This window comes from Sciurus vulgaris, assembly GCF_902686455.1.
Source record: "Sciurus vulgaris genome assembly, chromosome: 8".
Lineage (NCBI taxonomy): Eukaryota > Metazoa > Chordata > Mammalia > Rodentia > Sciuridae > Sciurus > Sciurus vulgaris.
The window spans coordinates 6,524,673-6,545,757 of NC_136468.1; the positions used below are offsets into that span (position 1 = coordinate 6,524,673).

Genomic DNA, 21,085 nt, shown 5'->3' on the forward strand with positions numbered 1-21,085 from the left:
TATTCTATTATGACCTTTGAGAGTTTCCCTCATTTTTCTGGTTGTTTAGCCATGAATTTTAAAATACATACTTCATATCCTGCATTTTAGTTCATTTTTTTCCCATGGTACAATTATTCTGGTTTTTTCCCACCATATCGTTGGACATCCTATCTTGAAAAAGGTGATTTCTAAAATAATTTTACCTTGGTGTTATGTCGTCTACTTCTCAATATTGTCAAATGGTCAAAATAAAAATCCAATCAAGTGACCAAGAATTTACCTACTTAAGTCTGAATGGGAGGGAGCAGGACTCAGGGTCTCAGCACACTTCATCCTTCATACCCAGGCATTGGAGCCACGGTCACAGAACCAGCCTCAGAGGGAGTCTGGGTTCAGGGCCAGCAACTGGAGACCCGAGTACAAGGTTGGATCTGTGGGAGGAGCGTCTTGGGTTTGCTGTTGGCCCCTGCTCCACTGCCTTTCCAGCCAAGAGAACTTCCCTGGAATAACAAAGCAAGAATCTAGGAACAGTAGCACGAGAGTTTATTATCAAATTACTGCCTGGGGGCGGGATGGGAAGGGGTGCAGGAGCCGCGGTGATGGTGGGTGGAGAGGGCATGGCCATGTTGTGGGGCAAATGTAACTGGGCTGTTGGAGTCTCTTCCCTCCAGTTCGCTGCTTCTTCCAAGAGTCAGATGCAGGGACAGCCAGAGCAGGAGTACCAGGAATGAGTGACAGGGCTAGATCCCACTAACTCCCAGCAGTTTCTTCTCGTGTCTTTTCTAAGCGGGGAAGAGGGGCAAGACAGCCCTAATCAGAAGAGAAAGGGCAAATTCTCTCTCCTAGGACAGCTTAGTTCTGGAGCCAGCTGGATCTGACATCAGCTACATGGTACCTGATTCAAAGAGCACCAAAGGGCTACCATAGGTATGGATGTCCCTGGCTTCCTGGGTCTTTGGCGGGGGACACTGGATTGAAAATAGATGCTTTCTGAGTTGGGGTAGAAAGACAGGCACGGAACTTAAATAGAGGGCTCTTTTCTCCTTCCCAGACCACCCATTCTCCCCTCCAGTCTCTTGTGAACAGCCTCCTGCCCCAAACACAGACACACATTTAGGGACTCACTTTCTTAGGGGGGAATCTTCTCCAACAGTACAGACACAGGGGGGCCAGAGATGCCAGAAGCAGCAGAACCCAGACACCCATGAGCATGGCCTCGAGGCTTATGAACAGGGCCTGGGGACAAAGGCCAGAGCCATGAGCACCAGGGACAGCTGCCCTCCTGCCCTTTCCAAACACTTCGCCAACATGGGTCACTCTCCACCCCTCATCCCCAGCTCTGTGGCTTCTGGAGGCAGGTCCATGCATCCCATATGCAGGATGGAGTCAGAATCCCTTCCTGCTGGACCTCAGTGTCGTCTGTGCGGTGATGGACTTGGGCCTATGATTTGATTCCCTGACCACCTCCAAGACTTGAGAGGGTCAAGGGAACAGGTGCCTTTAACGACACCTTGGCACACCTGAGGTCTTGGTGCATTCATGGTTGGCATTTTAGGGCTTGCCTTTCCCACTCGTCTGTGGTACCCACAGTTGCAGGAGCTCTTCCAGTAATGCTAGGTGCCGCGTGATTAGTGAAGAGTAGGGGCACTGTTTCTGGTGGAGAGCCATATTCTTGCCCCTTCCCGACCCTCCTGCTCGCTCCTTCCCCTTGGCCACCTACCTTCAGCATGTTCACCTGGGAGATGCACAGGATTAGCCTTGTGACTTCTTGGGGACTTGGGGTGGTGGGGGCTACAGTGGGCCAACCCGCTGAGTAGACTTTACAGTCATTCTCATTAATATAGTAGCGGTACTGGTTGAAATTACTAGCCCCAATCATGATGGCTGCAGTGGCCGTGCAGAAAGCTGCCAATGCAAGAAGGGTCCTCAGCAGGGCCTAGGGAGGAGAGGAGGCAGAGGCAGACCTCAGTGATGCAGTCTCTCCCAGAGCCTGCAGTGGGGACAGAAGGGCACTGCTTGGTGGCACTCATGTGTGATGGGGTAGGGGGCTTGGAGTGGCCTCTGGCCTGAGCCTGGTTCCATCCCCTGCCCTGGCCTGAACTCACCCAGCAGATTCCACCCCGTTTCTCATAAAGGAATCCAGCAGCTCCAGCCAGCACAGCCTGGGGAGAGATTAAACCAGGGGTGATTAGCACAGAGACTCGAGGGCCTCTGTGTTCCCATGTGCACCCCGGGTTTTACACTGAGCAGTGGTAATATAACCAATGAGGGTGCTGAGTCGGATCAAACCCCTGAGACTGCAGGGTGCTCTGTTCTAGTGACATCAAGCCAGATGGGAATCTTTCCTCCCTTCTCCAAAACCTTCCCTTTTGAGCCACACCAGGTACCAGAGTTCCAGGGATGGGGGTGTCTTGGGGGTGGAAGCCCTGATTGTTGGAGAAACTTTCAGTGCAGGATGAGTCTTTGGGCTGCCCCAGGTCCCAAGGCTTGTCCTACAAGCTCTACAGTCCATCGGGCTAGGCTCAAAGATCAGGAAGTCTAGGGTAGCCCTGAGGACAGATGGATCCAAATCCGGTTTGGCTATTGTAACTAGTTCAAATGTTTTTGCCACTGGAAGGATAGGGATGATTTTTTTGTTTCCTGTCTCACAAAGTGCATTTTACTATTCCAACAGTGTAGGTCTATCAGAGGGTCTCCTGGCCTACCACGAGCGGCCCACTGAGCTCCCACTGGAGATAGCATGCACATATCTCTTGACCTTCATGCCTGGATTCCCACTGATGTGCAGAGCACAGTGGGGGAACTAGGAGGTGACACTTCCTCTGGGGATTGCAGGTTCTCAGTACATTCTGCCTCCTGTATCCAGGGCAGACATCTGGAGGCGAGTGGGTCCTTAGAGCCTTAGCTGATAACTGCTGACAGTGGGAGCCAGCACCCAGCCTGGTGGGAGAGGCACTGGACAGGGGACTAGAGAGCTGGCCTGGAACTTTAGACATGGCACCACTTCCTTTGGTTGTTTTCTTAACTGCACCAACAAGAAATTGGCCTAGATAATTAGGGTCTTTTCGATGGCTAACATTCTGTGATACCATGTTGGTGGTGGTCCTGGAAAGTCCTATCCCTTCTGATGGCAGGTTGATCGCCATGCCATCTCACTCACCACAGCCCCGGTCCAGATGGCAGCTCCCGAGTAGCACAATTTGGTGTGCTGGAAGGTATAGAGGAATCCTCCCAGGATGCCACTCAGGACACCTAGCACCAGCTGTACCACCTGGAAGACAGAGGACCTAAGAATAAGCTCCGGGTGCCTTCACAGAGGCAGCGCTGCCCCCAGGCCTGCCCCACCCCCTGCTCGTACTGAGAAGATGGAGAAACTGATTTCTAGTAAGAAGAGAAAACTGGCCCAGCAGCCTATTTGGAGAGAGGCTGGCAGAGAGTGTGTGACCAGCAAGAAGATATGGCCTGATATAAGGGACTGGGGTGTCCAGCCATGGCCCCACGAGATGGGCAGCCACACTCACCCAGGAGGCCACCAGCAGCCTCCTGCTGCCTAGGGCCTGGGAGGCTGTGCCCGTGGTGGGGTCTGGGAGCCGCAGCAGAGAGCATCCTGCCAACAGGAGCTTGGCCAGAGCTGACTCCTGGTGGATGTGCACACTGATGTGGGTGGGCTGCGGGGCCTCGGGAGCCACCTCGCCACCGTCTGCAGTTCCCATGTCCACGGACATCGGTCTGTGAGGGAGGAAAGTTGAGCAAGGAGGAGCAGGCAGATGTTCACAGGTTCAGGGGAGCTCAGGAGTTCAGGGGCTAGGGTGCCCAGGGACACCGAGTGGCTGCCCTGTCACGGAACCACACACATGGCCCTTCTCCAAGGGTATCTTCAGGGCAGCGTGACGCTGCCGGGGCTCCTCCTCCACCTCATATCTGTGTCTGCCACTCATGGTCAGGTCCTGGCATTGGGGTCCAGCTCCCCATGTGCCTTACCCCTCTACCCGCCACCCCTGCCTGGGCTCTTCTCTGGGCCTCTTCTCTCCGGAGCCCTCTGACGCTAGTTCAAATCCTCAGACCCCCAAGCTCTGGCTGTCTGTTGAGCTTCCATTACAGCTGCTCTTCCCCAGTGGGCCTGGAGACCCCCTCGGTCCCCAAAGACCACTCTCTCCGCGGAAGCTCACTCAACACTGGCCACTGCCTCTTGCCCCACTCGTGGTGGGTGGAGATCAAAGGCCAGGGACACCCTTGCCTCTTCCCTTCCCATCTCTGGAGTCACATCCCAGTGTGCAGGCCGTCCCTCCCCAGCAAGCGCTGAGGGAGCCAGGCCTGTGAGGGGTGAGCTAGTGCTGGGGGGCCCGGGCTGGGGCTTCCTCACCTGCTCTCCTCAGGGCCCCTGGCCGAGTGTGCTGCGGGGAGAGCTGTGAGGACCAGGGAGGAGCTGGTTGGAGCTGAGGACCCTGCCTGGTTGGAGGAGGAAGTTGGTAGAGAGCCAGAGGGAAGGAGAAGGAGGGAAATGACCAAGCTTTAGCACTTCCCAGCAGTCAGCAGAGGCTGGGGGGCCCACAGGGGCTTTCCAGTACTATGGTGTCACTGGACACTGGGGAGCTGGGGCGATGAAGGGTGAGGATGGGCAGAGGCAGGGCCCACAACTGACCCACCCTGGGAAGTCCCATGAAGGTGTCCCCTCCTCCAGTCCCTGCCAGGCCAGGGCTTTCTGAGCCAATGTGTGTGCTGCATGTTGTCTGAGTAGGTGTGTGTGTGTGTGTGTGTGTGTGTGTGACGGAAACCCCCCAGGATGGGCCCCTTGGTTTCAGCTACTTGCTGGGAAGTTTGGAGGCTGCTCCAGGCCCTCTTCCTCCACCCCTTCCTCCTGCTCTCCTCCCTCCCAACCACCCTAGAGGGTCCTCAGCTCCAAGCCATCTCCTCTCATCTTGCTCGGCTCTGCCAGCTCCCAGAGGACAGCAGGTGAGGCAGGGCCCTCCCCTGCCCAGGGGCCCTTCAAGACTGATCCCTGAGGTGGGATGGCTGTGGGATGGAGGGAGCGGGGTGCTCTGGCCCTAACCCCTTGGTCACTGGGAGGAAGGACAAGGAAAGTGTCCAGGGCAACAGGGCAAACTCCCCTGCCTGGAGTTGGTGGGAAGGGTGGGCATGGAGTCTTCCAGGTGCTGGAGGGTCGGGTCCTGCTCTTCAGAGCAAGTCCAGGGGGCTGGAGTGGGGCGGGAGGAGTAAACAGGGAGCCAGCAGGTAAGGTGTCCCGGGCGCAGGACACATTCAGGGCTGCAATTCCATGCTGACTCTGGGCCCCCAGTGGAAGATCTGAAATCCAGGGCTGGTCTTGCTTCTGTTGTTAGGGTCCCATTCCGACTAATCCCCGGAGAGTCAAAGTGAACAGGCGGTAATGCAAATCACACAGCGAGGTTTTATTAAAGCAAGCTCGAGCCTGGACCGCAACCAGCCCCTAGACCGATACAATGGCTGGGGGGGAGTGGCCCCGAGTGGCGAGAAAGCACTCTATTTAAGAGCTTTTTCAGCATTCACACACAAGGACCTGTACATTATTGGTTAACATTCGGACAGCTAAATATTTGTCCTCTTTTGTTTTGGTCCCTCCACTTTATTTGAATCTTATTGGGTCCCGCCAAAACTGAACGGTCCTGGAGGGAACAGGGAGGAGGGAAGGAGTGAATTATGACGGAGAGGGGTCAGGGCTAGGTTCCCCTGTCCTTGATAGATGGGGTCTCCAGACAGCTGCACATTCCTCAGGTAGATATCTCTGAACAGCCTTGATAAGCCCAGGGCCCAGCGCATCCCATTTGACCTGCATTGGCCGTCGAAGGCGCCGCTGTGGCTGCCAGCATCCTTGGTGCTTGCACACCCTTTTCCTGGGGGCCCAGTTCATGAAATAGCTTGTTTATACAAAAGGGCTGCACAGATGGCACTCTGTTCTCAACACTGTGTGCCCACGAGGAAGCCTGATTCTCTTTTATGCCTCCTCCAAGCTGTCAAAGACCTGTTCTTTTACCTCCAAGAAGGCTGTGGTGGTGGTGGTGGTGGTGTGTGTGAGGTGCTCTGAGAGTGGTGGCATGCCTGTAGACGTCCCATGGGAGTTGTTAGGTTTGATTTGATCTGTGACACCTTCCCTGCTGGCCGTGTTAGAACCACCTGTGCAGGATTGCTCATGGAGCTAGGAAAGTTGATTCTAAAGTATATATGGAGAAATGATTTCACAAGAATGGGCATGACAATTCTGAATAACAAAGGGCATAGGGAGTCACAAAACCATATCACATTGTCAGACATTGAACTCTATAACAATTAAAACTGGAGTAATGGTGCAGAACTCATCAGACACCCAATGGGCAGAGTAGGAAGACAGAAGTAGATCCTCCTTCCTCTGGGAACTTTATTTTTGCTCAAGAGAGCATCTTGAGTTGGTGAAAGATGACACATTCCACAAACAGAAACAGTCCTTAACCATTGGAACAACCATGACAATTTGATCCATGGCTTCCAAATTATGACACAAATTCCAGAGAGATCAATATTGAAAAGTGAAAACCCAGAGCCTAAAATCATGTGGAAGAAAATGTGGGAGAATTATTTCATAATCTGGAACTGGATGACCTTTTAACCTTTTAAACTATGTGCTTTGACCTAGGAAGCAAAAAAAAAAAAAAAAAAAAAGAGGGAGAGCTTTTATGAATTTAAATTAGAGTTTTAAAAATGAGAGCTATAAAAATACAAGGAAAGTCAAAATAAAAATAATAACTTGTAAAGAGATAATAGGAACTCATGACAGAGATGGTAAGTTTTTTGAAATATACAAAGAACTTCAATAAAAGACCAAAACCAAATAAACCAGGAAGTTCATAGGATATAAAGGAAGAGCTTCACAAAACAAAGAACAACGGCTCTTGACACATGAAAAGATGACGTACTGCACTTGTGATAAGAACGAAAATCAAATTATACAGTAATATATTTGAATGAAATTAAAAATATACTGGAATAGCTCCAGAAGGCTGAGTGGCAGTTGCCTGTGGCTAACTGGGGGAGCCATTGAATCTTTTTTTTTTCTTCCTGACATAGTAATGTCCTATGTCTTGATGGTAGTAGTGTTTGCACAAAGGTATAAATTTATCAAAACTCATTGAGATTAGCATTTAAAATCGAGCATTTTTTTGCACAGAATTGACTAACATCTGCTATGGAATGTTATTTCCCATGTAAAATTGAAAAGGAGAGTAGAGTTTGCGGGCCCACCCTGGTGGCCCCCTCTTGCGTGGGGCTCTCGCCTGTCCTGCTTCCTCTGTGGAGAGCGGCCGTTGGCACCCCCGGAAGTTGTAAATGCACATCTCCACATTGGCTGTAGTAGAAAGCATTGGAAGTGAACTAGAAGTTGTCAACAGGGGATTGCTTAAATAAGTCACAATAGATTCATACGTTGTGATGTTATGCAGTCACACAAGTGAATAAAGAAGCTTTTTGTGGACAGATGCAGGATTGTTCTGGAAACATATAGTAATGTGAAAGCAGCATTGTGCTGATTAGGGTGTACAGGATGCTGTCATTTCTAGGAAAAGGGGGCGAGAAAGATTATTTTTAGACTCTTTTGGGTGTGAAAAATGTCATTGGAGGATATGTAGGAAACTGATCATATTAGTTTCCATCTAGAAGGAACTAGAAGACTGGGAGAAAAAGACAGAGAGAGACTTTTAAAGGTATACCCTTTTGTATGTCTTGAACTTTTTATTTTTTGTACTGGAGATAGAACCCAGGGCCTTGCACACGCCAGGCAAGTGCTCTCTACCCGAGCCGCGTTCTCAGCCCCTATCTCTTGCTCTTTTTAACTAGTGAAAGTGTTATGTGCAAACAGATATATTAAGTCACTAAAATAACTCAGATTTCTTTCTTTGTCCCGTTCTACACCCTAGACAGAATTTATCAGGTGACTCTGGGCCCAAGAAGGTATGTGGTGAAATGCTCTAGAGCATTTTGGATTTGCATCCCAGGTTAAGGTTGCTGGGACGTTGGCACTGGCCCAGGAGGACCTCTGGACCACCCATGGTGGGTATGGCTTTCCACCTCATCTGATTCCTGGACTTCATTCACTCCCATCTGGCTTTCCCCTACCAGGCAGGATGACCCAAAACACAGTGACCGTGAATGGAGTTGATGTGGCCTCTACCTTGTCTCAACCCACCCACATCGACATCCACATCCACCAGGAATCGGCCTTGGCACAGCTGCTGAAAGCTGGGGATTCTCTGAAGCAGTTTCTTTCACGCCCTCGTGACATGGGGCCTTCCCAGGCCAGGATAAGCAATGTGCGGCTGGCCCTGGGGGTAAGTGTGGCCACGGGGTGGGACACCAAGGTGGTACAGGGGATGGAGACTCCTCTCTAATAGGGAGTGAAAAGGAAAGTGGGTCGAGTCCCACCAGGAGGGACAGGAATGCACTGTGTATATCCCACCATGTTTGGGAAAAAGTTTGGAGGTGTGCCCACAGAGGACAGGATGGAAAGGAAAGGCGCAGAGCGAGCAGTGCTGGCCTAAGATGGGCAGCAGGCAGCAGGCTCTCTGGAGGTGGCTAAAGCAGTGGTTTCATTGAACCCACGGGGACTGGGGGCTGCAGGTGCAAGACCGTTTGCTGGGTCCTGCACCGTCACCTAAACATGCTCCACCTCCGCCACAGAGGACCAACACACAGAAGCCGTGGATCTGGTGATATGAGAAACAGGAATCCCAGTTGTGTCCTGGGTCTTTCTGCACCAGACCCTGAGTGCTGAAGGGCTGGGTTGAGATGGTGGCAGCAGCCCAAGCAAAGGGATTCCAGGTTAAGGAAATGACAGGAGCAAAGGTCAAGAGTCCAGAAAGCAGTAATATAAAGAACAGAGAGAGTGGGACTCCCAGCTGATTAAGAGCCAAGTTGTCCACTGACAGCCTTGAATGACAGGGGGAGGCCTGGTGAGTCGGTGTTGGTGGCAGGAGAGCTGTGGGTGGGCTCCAAGCAGGAACCTGGGTCCTGGGCTGCCTCAGAGCTGGGAGGGTCCAGGTAAGAAGTCTCAGGCTCTGCACTTGCTAGTCATAGTACAAGTGGTCAGGGAAAAAAGGAGTCCCCATCCTTTTGTGTTTGGGGTCGCTGTGATGTGGGAGTCACTGGGTTTGGGATGTGAAAGAAGACATGAGTTCAGGAGGCAGAGGTCTGGAGTGTGGCTGATGAGGACACAGGAGGCTTGGAAGACACGCAAGGCAGACCCTGGAGTGCAGGGGCGGAGTGGAATTTAGCTGTGACGGATCTAAGATGCTTCCAGGACGTGCGGCTGGTGATACCCAGGAGTGGGCGCTGGTTGGGTTTTCTGGGAAGTCAGAGTTAGGTTGCGTGGTTTTTCGAGGGATGTTACCTATGAAATGAAAGGAGACGGGAAGGGGTGGGCAGGGGGCTGTCAGCCTGCAGTGCAGCACTGACAAGGTCTCTGTTGCGGGGCTTCCTCACCAAGGCGGCCCATCACAAGATTCCACACGGGGGGTGATGGCCTTGAACCACTGTCTTGCTCAATAACTGGCTGGGACGTCATCTCCAAAGAATGTCTCTCAGCTTGAAAGGGGAGGGGGACCCCAAAGGAGCTGAGCTGGGTAGGCGCTCAGCAAACACACTCCTTTCTGGAAGGGGATTGCACGCCCTGGTCTACCAAAAAGCCCCTGGGGCCAGAAGCTGAGGTTAGGCAGAGGATTTGGACCAGATAATGAGACTCCCAAAGGAGAATGGGGAGAAAAAGTGGGACCCACCAGGTGGAATGAGCAAGTGTTTATATTCCGAAAAAGCAAGGAAGGAAAACCTCAAATCCATGGCGGGGGGGGGGGGGGGGGGGGGGGCGGTTGAGGGCAAAACCAGGCCAGTGCAGCTCCATGGAAGCTGAGGGGACAGAAACTTCCAGAATCAGAGTTCCAGAGGAGAGGCAGCTGCCCTGGGGTGTGCCAGCCATGGGAAGGGTCTGACTTTTTGTCCTGTCTTGCAGGTGACCCAGATATTGCTGGGGGTCGTGAGCTGTACTCTTGGAGTGTGTCTCTACTTTGGGCCCGAGACTGGGTCGGAGCTGCGGGCCTCTGGCTGTGCCTCTGGGCAGGCTGCGTGGTGAGGAAGGAGCCGGCCGGGAGCTCAGAGGGAGGCAGAGGATGGGCCAAGAAGGTTCCTTTGGCTCTAGGTGGGGGACTTGGGGAAGCAGCCAGACACTCAGAGTCCAAATGCCCTGTGCCACAAGGAAGCTGTCCTGGGTGGGCAAACCCCTCTCACACTATTTTTCTCTTTAAGGTGAGGTTAGGAAGGGCGGTACAGTTGGAATTGGAGTTCTGTTTCTGTGCTAGGTTTCCTCGCTTGTCTCTTGAACTTGAACTTCACTTTGGCTGTGTGGGAGCTCCGGGTGGAAGGCGATGGGGGATCAGTTCAGGAGAGTCAGCTGGAAGTCTTGGGTGTCTTCTCTTCCAGGCTATTGCAGCAGGAGCTGGAGCCATTGTCCATGAGAAGTCCCCGGGCAGACTCTCAGTGAGTCCTGGTCATCCTCGCCTCTCTCCCGCCCTTGTCCTTCGCTCCTCTCCTGTGTCTAGTTTTTCTGCTCAATTTTCCGTCTTACACCCTTTGGTTCCCAGTGTCCTGAGGTCACTCCTGGGGGGTTGGCAGGGTTTCCTGTGACAGGAGCTGGGGTGGAAGAGCCGGGCGTGAGGGTGGGGGTCCCATGGCTCTGCCGCTGCTGGGTGGAATCTGCATCTTGACGCTCTCCCTTCCAGGGCTGGGTTTCAGGCCTGCTCGCCCTGGCTGGCATTGCCACAGCGGTGGCGGTCACAGTGCTCTGTGTGAGTAGCTTAATCTGGCAGAGCGATGGCTCACACTCCGCAGAGATCGCCTCCGTGTGTGACAGTCCTGCCAACATCACCGCTAGGAACAGACAGGCGTGGAGGAGCTACCACTACGATGACTGGAGGGAGGAGAGCTGCAGGAGTTACATGAAGATGATGATGGTGAGGACCCGACCGGCCATGCGAGGAATGGGACAGCCCAGGGCTGGGGTGCAGGCTCCTGGCACCTGGACCTCACTACGGTCTCACTAGGGGGTTGTGGCTTAAGCTGAAGACGTTGCTCGACCTCCATGACCTGGAGGTTCCCTGAATCCGAGGCGATGAGGAGCAGGGAGGAGACCATGGGCCTCCCTCCGTCTTTTCTGGAGCGTGGGCACTGTGGTATCTCTTGCTCTATAGCAAACTATCCCGACACGGTGGCTTAAAGCTACCCTGTTCTTTCCGACAGTTCTGTGGTTCACGGGGCTCAGCTGGGCAGCATTCGCTTGGGTTTTCCCATGTAGTTGCAGGCAGACACCTTTTGGGGTGATCGCTGGAGGGCACGATGCCAGCTCTTGGCTGGGAGCTCAACTGGGGCTTCAGCCAGAGTGTCTGCAATGGCTTCTCCACGCAGCTCTTGGCACAGCAGCGAGGTTCCAGGGGAAGCGCTGCGAGAGTCTCAAAAATAGGAGCCGGAAGCTGCCAGGCCAGTCACAGGCTGCTGTCACTGTGTGGGGCCATTCCCACTGCGTTTCATGGCCAAGGCGGGCCCAGGTCCTTCCAGATTCAAGGGAGTGGGGAAAAAGCCCCCACTGCTCCACAGAGAGTGGCAAGGAACCCCTGCAGACGCGACGGAGGTGAAGGGATGACCGTCCCTGCTTCTGGAAAATGCCGTCTGCCTTGGCGGCAGTCGCTCGTGGAGAGTCCTGTAGCGTGCAGGGACAAGGTGGTGGTCTGAGCAGGATCGGAGGGGCTGGCTCCTGACTGGATCTTTTTCTTCCTTTATCCCCAGAAAATGTTCTTAGAATTCTGCTCCCTGCTTGCAGTTGTTTGTATCCTGAAGGTCCTCGTGGCTTTGGCCTCCCTGGGACTGTGTCTCCGAAGTGTGTGTGGCCAGAGCTCCTGGCCCCTGGTGAGGTGCAGGGAGGTGCTGCTGAGCAGTGTGGGTCTGGGCGGTAAGAGTGGGAGCAGGGAGGAGCATCTGGGCCCGACCCCCTCGTCCAAGGTCAGCCCCCCTGAGGCCAGCTGCTGCTGCTCTGTCTGGGGAGTGGGACCCCGTGTGTGTCCTGGCCTAACTCCTGCCTCCTGGTGCCTGTCCACCCCTTCCTCTACTCCAGCTCTCTCCTACACTCTGTCCTGGGCACTTGTCCATCTCCCCTTCCTCTGCCACCTGGTCCTTTATGCTGGACCCCCACTTCCTGCCACCCTTTCTCTCCTTTCCCCTCCTGGTGTCAAGTTCTGGGAAGCTAGCTCTACCCTGGTTTGTTGATTTTATTCCATTTTTTTTTTTTTTTTTTCCAGAACGAGGAAGGGTCAGAGAAGAAGCTCCTGGGGGAGGTTCCCTCCATCTCCAAGGAGAAGACCCCAGCTGTTGTCACCCTCTGAGCAGCCTGAGACCATGCCTGGGCCCCTGCGTGTCCCTGTCAGGAGCACCTGGGGCCCATCGAGAGGACAGTGTCTGTTCCTGGGCCACAGGCCCCACTCTTGCCTCTGCTGCAGCTGCCCTCCTGCCCTTCTCCTCCCTTCTCTCCCCACCCTTCTCACCACCATGCTCTTCCAAGGTCTTGGTTCTACGAAGAGATGTTGTCACATTGTCTCCAAAGCTGATTAAAATAAAAGACAACCAGAAAAATAATTTTGCACAGAAAGACGGGTCTTCCTTGTTTTGTACACTTTGTGTGTGTCATGAGAGCTTTCAGCCCATGGAAGCAAGCCCCAGTGCTGAAATAGCCCTTTATGATCTCCTTCCTGTAAGGGGAGAGTGACTCTCATGTGCCCAGAATCTACTCATCCACTGAGACTGGCTTCGAGCATCTGCAACCTGTAGACTTCACCAGCTATGTGAGCTGGTAGCAGGATCTCCCCACTCCCTCACCTCACTTCCTTTTTCTCATTCTGTCTTTGCAGTAGTGTTGGTCCTCTCTCCCTCTCCCTGCCTACACACACACACACACACACACACACACACACACACACACACACACAAGCACATCCTGGCTATTCTTCACCATCTTTGTAAATGGTATGACTAATTTGTTTTTGAAGTTTCTCATTTTATTTACACACATATGATTGTAACTATAAAGATGTGGTCATTTCTGAAGGGTGAGGAAGCAGGTATGGGGGTGCAGTCTCCACGGGGTAGGTCCTGTTCCTTTGCTGCTCCACAGGGAAGAGCTGTTCTGATCAGGAGCAGAGCTGCTGAACTGAGGGGATGTGGTTCTTGGACATGAAGCCAGGAAGTGTGAGCCTGTGAAGATGGGGGTCTTACTCTCCTCAGGGCCCTGCTCCTATTCTTCCTCAGAAAGAGATTTGTAAAGAAGCCTGTGAGACGAGAGTATGTTCAAAGCATTGGCTGGGGGTCAGCCAATTATAGCCTGAGGGTCAAATTCAACCAGCCACCTGTTTTATAAATAAAGCCGTGCCTGCTTGCTTACACTTGTCTCTGGCCGTTTTGTTCTACGGTGACAGAATTGACACTGAAGGCCCCGAAGGCTAACATATCCACTATCAGGCTTTTTACAAGAACATTTTACTGACCTAGGGTAGGAGATCATGGAGGAGGGAAGGGTTGGTTTTTCATGGTGATGGAGGGATCTAGAAGATTCCAGGATCCTTCCGCCAGGAGCTAACTGAAGATAGACAGCAAGTGTGGGGCAGTGGGCAGGGCTCAGTGGGAAAACATTATAGTCAAAGGGGAGCCGTGAACCTTGATGGTGGGTTTAGGAGTGACCAGTCCACGTGCCATGTTGGTACAGTGGGGAAGCTGAGCAGGAAGGCCAGAGAAGAGGCTAAGATCAGGTGCAGAGGGCCCGAGACACTGCACCACGGGATGCAGACTGTCCTAGAGTCAGCATCCAGCCACTGAATGATTCAAGCAGAAAGCAAACATACTTAGATTTTTATTTTCATCTCTCATTGATTACAAACTACACTCAACAGCTTGGAAACATGAACAGTACACATGAAACTGAACTCTGAGTGTGAGAGAGATTGTTATTTTCTCCACAGGTCATGCCAGTGCCTTAACAGGTTAGAATGTTTAGGCAACCAGAACTCACAAGGCTTAACTGCTTTCTTATCTCCTGAGGTCTGAAGTCCACAAACCATCCCTCAGGAAAACCTGAGCCCAGAGTCACTGGCAATTCCAACCCCAGCAAAGAAGTTAGAGCCTGAATCTCAGCATTTGCTTTACCTCAGCTATGGAGTAATGGAAGTTCCCCATTCTCTGCCAAACAAGCAAATGTAGTTGAATCCAGAAGCCAAGCTGGATTGAGGTGTGTGCTGTGCAAAGAGACTGTATTCGTCAGCTTTCCATCACCATAAGAAATCCCAGAGAAGATCAATTTACCAATAGAAAAGGAGATTTTTGCAATGGCTTTAGAAGTTTTAGGTCATGATACATTGGCCCAATTGATTTTGGGCCTGTGGCAAGGCAGCACATCAAGGCAGGAGCAGGTGGTGGAGCAAATCTGCTCACCTCATGACCAGGGAGCCAAATACAGAAACAAAACTCGAAACAAAACAAGTTTCCCCCTTAAACAACAAACAAAAACATGAAAAGGAGGGGGTCAGGGTTGCACTATCTATTTTAAGAGCATACCCCCAATGACCTGAGGACCTCTCGTCAGACCCTATGTCAAAGGTTCCAGTATCTTCTAATAGCCCCCCCCGGGAAAAAGAGAAGGCTTTTACCATATGGACCTTTGGGAGACACTTATGGTCCAAACCACAGTAGAGATTCACATAGGCAGCCTTCAAGAAAAGCAGATTCATAAAGAAATGTTTATTGCTGCCTCTCTGTGAGTCTCGAATGTTTCTGCATGTTTTGTGAGCAGTAGCACTAACTCCCTGTGTGCCAATCTGTCTTTCCAAAGATATTTGTGCCTCTTCATGAGTAGCCTTGGAAAGTAGTGACTCCTTCTGGAGGACAGAACAGGCAAACTTTTTGCCTGTTATAAAAGAATCAGGTTACTTAAGCTCAGGGGTCCTTTCCTGGAACCCAGCCTAGCATATGTGCAGGTGGCACCTGCAATGCCTCTGCATTGCTGTGGGAATTGGGCTCACGGAGCCAGCGCAGAAGTGCTGCATGCCAGTGACAATGGCTGCTGCCATTGCTGTGAGTAATAAGGGGGTTTGTGCTTTTATCAGCATCCAGGAAACAGGAGCAGGTTCACACGTTGAGCTTCATCGTTCCTATGTCCTGCTGTATGCAAGGTTTACAACACACACAGACTTGGATATCAAGGAGTTTGCAGTTGGGTTAGGAGACAAGGCGTGAACCCTACACTGCAAGGAATGAGTATTACTTTACTGACAAATGAGTGACACATTAGGCAGAAAGCAGTCAGTGTGCTTATGTTTGCTGAATAACTGAAGGAAGATGAGGAACAGAAAAAGGGAAAATACAGAGGGGAAGGGGGTTTTGAGGTTGCTGTTAGTGCATGAATGGGCATGAAAATGCATGGTGGTCAGGGTTCCCATGAGCGCACTTGATGAGCTGGGTTGTTTGCTCACTCACCAGCCTGATCTCAAGAGACTGTGGCTGAGTGGGGTAAGGGTGCCTATTAGTTGTCACAGATGTTGACACTCAGGACTCCATCTACAAAGATCCTGATCTGCACTGCAGCCGGGGTGATCCTGAGGGCTTGACAAGCACCCAGAATCCTTGGGTGAGGAAGGGCACCAGTCCAGCCTTTTCTGGAACAGAGTGGGATGTAGTGGGTGTTATGGATTAGATTTCCCCCCTTCAAAATCCGTATGTTGAGTTCTCAATCCCAAGTGGCTCAGAATGTGACTGTGTTTGGAGACAGGATCTTTACAGAGGTAATCAAGTTAAAATGAGGTCATTGGATGGACCCGATCCAACTTGACTGGCATCCTTATAAGGAGAGGAGCTTAGGATACAGAGGGAAGACCAGGGGAGGACACTGAGAAGACAGCCCTCGGCAAGCCTTGGAAGAAAGCTGCCGACTCCTAAATCTTAGACTTCTGTCCTCCATAACTGTGAGAAAACACGTTTCTGTTGTTTAAGCCACACAGGATGTGGTATTTTGTTTCAGAGGTCTGAGCCAACTAGGACCTGGGAGATGGGGGACAGCCGGGACAGCAGGGGTGTGGGTCCAGTGTGTATCCCAACACTCCCTTCTCAGCGGCCCTTCCCGTTCACTCTTGAACTGCTCCTTGTGCAGCCGCAGGTCTCCCAAGGGATGCCTCTGGTGTCTTAGGGCCACCCAAGCCTGCCTTGGCTCTCACTGGGGTTAGAGCCGCAGTGTCCAGGGCTGCTGTTCCTGGGGGCACCACAGAGCATCTCCCCTTAGGTCTCTCAAGCCACTGTCACACAGCACTGCCTCATGCTGCTGCCCTCCTCTCCCTCTGTGTCTGACCTTCACCGTCTCCAGGAAATCCGCCACCCCCCAGGAGCTGCCTCAGGAGCCCCTGCCCTGCCCCCCTTGCAGGCTTTTCCAGGCTAAGCTCTTTCATCATAATCTCCCCAACCACTGGGATTTCTAGTACAATCTCCTCTAATATGATTTCTAGTAAATCTCAAACATTCCTGCTATCCTCTCTTCCGGGAACACAGATGCTAACAGGGCAGGAAGAGCAGCCTCCAGTGGCTCCAGTCTAGGATTTCAGCTGAGACTGTCAGAGGCCAAGGCGTGCTTCTGAAGTGCCTTCCCGCCAAGCGTCCTGCAGGGTCAGAAAGGCAGGGGGTACGTGGGAAGCAGGACTCAATACTGTCTCTGTCACTTTTCCTATCACGCTGATGCTGGGCTGCTGAGGTCTCCATCCCTCCTGAGTGTCCTCCCTCCCCTGAGCAGGGCCCTGCCTCTCCCACCCAAGACTCTATCCTTCCTGTTTCCATTTGGAGTAGATGAGTCTGCTACCCCTAAGGGGGAGCTACCCAATCTCAAATTTGGGCATGTTCAATCCTTGGGATGTCTCTGGACATGAGGTAGTGGAGGGAGAAACTGGCCAGGGAGGGCAAAGGCGAGACAGAAACACTACCTTGCCCTCTGTAATCATGAGGCCTTTGTGGGTGGGGACAGGATTCTTGGTGTGGGTCACACCAGTCCAAGGGATGGCATGATTCTGACCCCTTAGCAGCAGAAGCAGGTGGTAGGGGAGCACATCTGGGAGGGGAGGGAAGGGGAAGGAAGATTTCGACCCACAATTCTCTGCTTCTCCACAGGTTGGGGGAATGCTGGGGGTGGGTATCAATAAATATTCACTTAATGAACAAATTAATTTGGGGGTGGTACCAGGGAATAGCTGATTCTCTTTTTCACTTGTATATTCAGTAGAATAAAAATTTTGGAGGTCCCAATTCTTGCTGTTCAAAATGTGATTCATTGTCCTGTAATCTGGGCGACCGTGGGGATTTGCTAGAATGTGAAATGCCTACTCTGCCCCAGACAGGTGGAGGTGGAATCTGATTCGCCCCAAGATCCCAGGTGTTTTGGGTGCTCGGAAGATTTCAAGACACTTGGGTATATAGAAATCACTTCTTGATGGCCTGCTGGGGTGATTTCAGCTGTGGAACAAAGGCTCTTGTATTTAATCTCTGGTTTTTTTTCTTTTATTATTTTATAAATTCACTAACCTCAGAGTTTGAAAAAGGAGTCTCTGTGATAAGAAGTAGGCAGAGCTGAGCCGAGGACCCACCAGAACAGGCCTCTGCTTCCCTCCGGGGCAGTGTGTCCATGCCCGTCTTTTCGTGGCCGGATAGGATAGGAAGTCTCCTTTCACATTCTGACGAATGAAGACCAGCTCTTCCCTTGCTTTGTTTTTGGGTGACTGCTGTTGCAGGAAATGCTCTGCGTGTTCTCTGGCAACTTCACCCCGACCGAAGTTTCCTAATCTCGGAGGGAAGACGGTCTCCTTTCCAGCTGACCCTCCCATTCCAGGTCCTCTGAACTTCTTCACCCACACCCCTCCGGAATCTCCTAGAAGCTTCTGAATTTTTGTTTGTCTTTTCTGTAGAACATCAGATGTCACCCTCTGTCTTTTGTTTACTTGGAAAAGCCAACAGCCATGTGTCCCTTGGCACAACTCGGTCTTGGTGGTGAAACTCTGTATACACAGCTGGGAATGACCTGGACGGCCTGAAGAGGGCTGAGCAGATGCTCTCCAGCCTGTGTATGCATAATGTATCTACTGATGGATTGAAACCACCCAGAGCATAAACAGGACATTTTTTTTAAGTCACTGCTTTTAACTCTGTGTTGTCAGCTTGCCATTTCCCCATTGCGCTTTGGGTCCTTCAGATTCCAGATTCCACAACGTGGTCGTTAGAATGGTCCCCATTCCATGTTCCAGGCCCACTCATACTCATTTCAAAAGCTGTGACTGTCAGCACCTGGCACCCCTGCAAGTAGACCAGGCCCCTTGACCAGGGAGTGCCTGGGAAGGAGTGCTGGCGTGGGGAGAGATTCCTTGTCATTCCTTTCCCATGATTTTCCCTCTCCATTCGCAGCTGGAACAGAGAAGAAGATGGGAGGGCTGGGCTTCCTGCACCGGCCATGGGGGGATGGGGTAAGCTTTCTTGCCTCAACCTACATCCAGTAGCTGTTTGTGACCTTCGCTCATGTGAGGTGGTGAGGTTGTGTCTATCCTTGTCGCTCAGTCTGGGAGGTGCTTGGAAATTTCCCTGCCCTGTACTACATTAGCTGCTTGGAAAACTTGCTGGAATAGTGTACCCAAAGGAGAGAAATATGAAATTGCAGGAAAGGAAGGACTTTCCTGTTTTTGCAGATGTCCCTAGGTGATGCAGTAAAGCTCTGCCATCTCCGATTCTGCAGAGGAGGCTGCAGAACTACACATCCAAAGAAGTGCTTGCAGAAAAAATTGCATCTAAGTGTTAGGAAAACGGTCAGCTTTGTAAGAAGTCCCTCTGGAGTAGGAAGAACACGTGGCAGTTGTTCATCTTCACTAGAGGCTGCTGGGAACTTCTCAGCCTTGCCCCACAACACCCATCTCCACTCCTGCTTCTCACCGCTCAGGGCTTCCTCCCTCCCCTGTTCCTGTCTGTCTTTCCCCGATTGAGGAGGATTTCTATATTTTAGTGTTCTTCTTTGAAACCTTTATTTGAAAAACATGTGCATTTAATTAAATAAATTCTACAGGTAATTAAAATGGTTATCCTCTATCTGGAAAAGGCATTACTCTTAGAGGGTAATGATATTCTTATCTTGAACTTTAATTCTACCTTAATTTATTTTAATCCCACAAATTAAATATTTTCATATACTCGATGTTTATTTAGACTTACTTATGATTGAGCCAGTTGTGGTGGCACATGCCTGTAATTCTGGCTACTTGGGAGGTTAAGGCAGAAGGATGGCAGGTTTGAGGTTGACCTTTGGAACTTAGTGAGAATATGCCCCAAAATAAAAAAACAAAAAGAGTTAGGGGTGTAGCTCAGTGGTAGAGTGGCCCTGGGCTTAATGAGATTTACCCATGATTGTTCTAAGAGAAAAATATTTTTTCTCTTGTCATTCAGGTTGCTTTTCTTCTTCCCTAAAGTACAAACTTTGTTATTATTATTTTTTAATAGAAGGCTAGGTGGGAAGCCTTCTCAGTTTTATTTAGTAGACTATTCCTTATTATGTCTGGCTCATAATAGCATTGGTTGTGCAATTCTAGCTCCACCGTATTTTCCATGAACACTGAAAGGGTGTTGATTTGCTGCAATTCAACTTCATTGATAGGAAATAAATCTTCTCTCTGGTTGCATTTGTTTATTTATTTATTTTTGTGATGCTGGGGATTGAGCCCAGGGCCTTGAGCATTCCAGGCAGATGTTGTACCACTGAGCTGCAACCCCAGTTCTCTCTGGTTGCTTTTAAGATCTTTTCCTTGTCTTTCGTGTTTCAAAGACTTGCCTTTTTCCTGAAAATTCTTGTGGAGGAATCAGAGAATTCTTAGTCTCAGAATTTACAGTTTTCTTTTTCCATTCTGTAATTATCCTCTTGAATAATTCCTTTGCTACATTTCAATACCTCACCTGGAAATTCTGATTAGACCTAAGTCAGACTTTCTCACTCTAGCCTCCTTATCTCCCAAAACCTTTTATATATTTTTTCATTTTTCTTTATTTCTTCCTGCTACATTTTTGTTTTATTCTTCATAATTATTTTTCAAGGTAACTTATTTCTGCCCCTCAGTTATGTGAATTCTGTTTTTAAACATTCTATTATACTTTAAATTCCATTAAAATTTTCTAGATATTATATTTCATTCTTTTTCAAATCTTTCTGTTTTTATCTTATTCTTTCTCATTTCTTGTTGTTGGGTTGTAAGAGTTCTTTATACATTCTGAATATAAATCCCTTATCAGATACATGGTTTGCAAATAGTTCTCTGATTCCTCTGATGATCTATTTCATTTCTTTAAACTTAACTATTTTCTGTAGGAAATAACCTCTCTGCAGTTTTTCACCAACTCTCACTAATGATATTGTCTTCTTTGTTTTTATTTTAATCTTTATCATTATTGTTATTCACCACTGTAATGATTTCCAAGCATAAAAGTGGTTGCACAGTGGCATTAAGTGTATTCACCTTGTTAGACAACCATGACCACCATCTGTCACCAGAGCTTTTGCATTATCCCAAGCTGACCTCTGTCCACATTAAGCAATAACTTCTTGTTTCCCCTTCCCTCCAGCCCTTGGATAACCATTATCCTGCTTTCCGTCTGTATGGATTTTACTATTCTACGTAACTGATGCAAGTGGGGTCAAAGAATATTTATCCTCTTATGATTGGCTGTTTGCTTAGCCCAGTGTCTTTAAGGCATTTCCACACAGTAGCATAGATCAGAATTGCATGTTTGAGTCTGAATAATATTCTGTTGTATGTCTGTGCCACATTTGTTCTTCCTTTCTTTTGTCAATGGACCCTTGGACTATTTCTACCTTCTGGCTATTGTGAATCAGGTTGCTATGAACACCCAGGTATCTGTTTGAGACCTTTCCTTTGGGTGTATTGTTGGAATTGAGGTCAGACAGGAATCCTAAGGGCGACTGTTTCCACAGCAGCTGCACCATTCCCACTCTCTC

The 21,085-nt window shown here is 50.4% G+C and overlaps 2 protein-coding genes across 2 annotated transcripts; one reads left to right on the forward strand and one right to left on the reverse strand.

Annotated features, from left to right (window-relative positions):
* Positions 1 to 504: 504 nt before the first annotated feature.
* TMEM176A (transmembrane protein 176A) lies at positions 505 to 4,504 on the reverse strand. Its single transcript, XM_079152405.1, has 7 exons — positions 4,346 to 4,504; positions 3,504 to 3,711; positions 3,143 to 3,253; positions 2,088 to 2,144; positions 1,703 to 1,918; positions 1,108 to 1,218; positions 505 to 764 (listed from the first exon to the last, which is right to left on the reverse strand). Exons 2-7 carry the CDS (start codon positions 3,705 to 3,707, stop codon positions 723 to 725), a joined length of 741 nt encoding a protein of 246 aa, XP_079008531.1. The 5' UTR covers positions 3,708 to 3,711; positions 4,346 to 4,504; the 3' UTR covers positions 505 to 722.
* Positions 4,505 to 4,776: 272 nt separating this feature from the next.
* Positions 4,777 to 13,452, forward strand: TMEM176B (transmembrane protein 176B). The gene is given in 8 exon segments (XM_079152498.1): positions 4,777 to 4,935; positions 8,107 to 8,315; positions 9,989 to 10,085; positions 10,088 to 10,104; positions 10,456 to 10,512; positions 10,755 to 10,985; positions 11,815 to 11,934; positions 12,324 to 13,452. Coding segments are annotated over 7 exon segments (810 nt in total). The 5' UTR covers positions 4,777 to 4,935; positions 8,107 to 8,111; the 3' UTR covers positions 12,408 to 13,452.
* Positions 13,453 to 21,085: the final 7,633 nt, after the last annotated feature.

Bases quoted from the DNA above. Each gene is read 5' to 3' on its own strand.
- TMEM176A (XM_079152405.1), bottom strand. From the start codon at position 3,707: ATGTCCGTGGACATGGGAACTGCAGACGGTGGCGAGGTGGCTCCCGAG. The intron at 3,254-3,503 runs GTGAGTGTGGCT...TCTGTCTTCCAG, and splicing joins GGCTGCTGGTGGCCTCCTGG to GTGGTACAGCTGGTGCTAGG. The intron at 1,219-1,702 runs GTAGGTGGCCAA...CTTTGTCCCCAG, and splicing joins CCCAGGTGAACATGCTGAAG to GCCCTGTTCATAAGCCTCGA.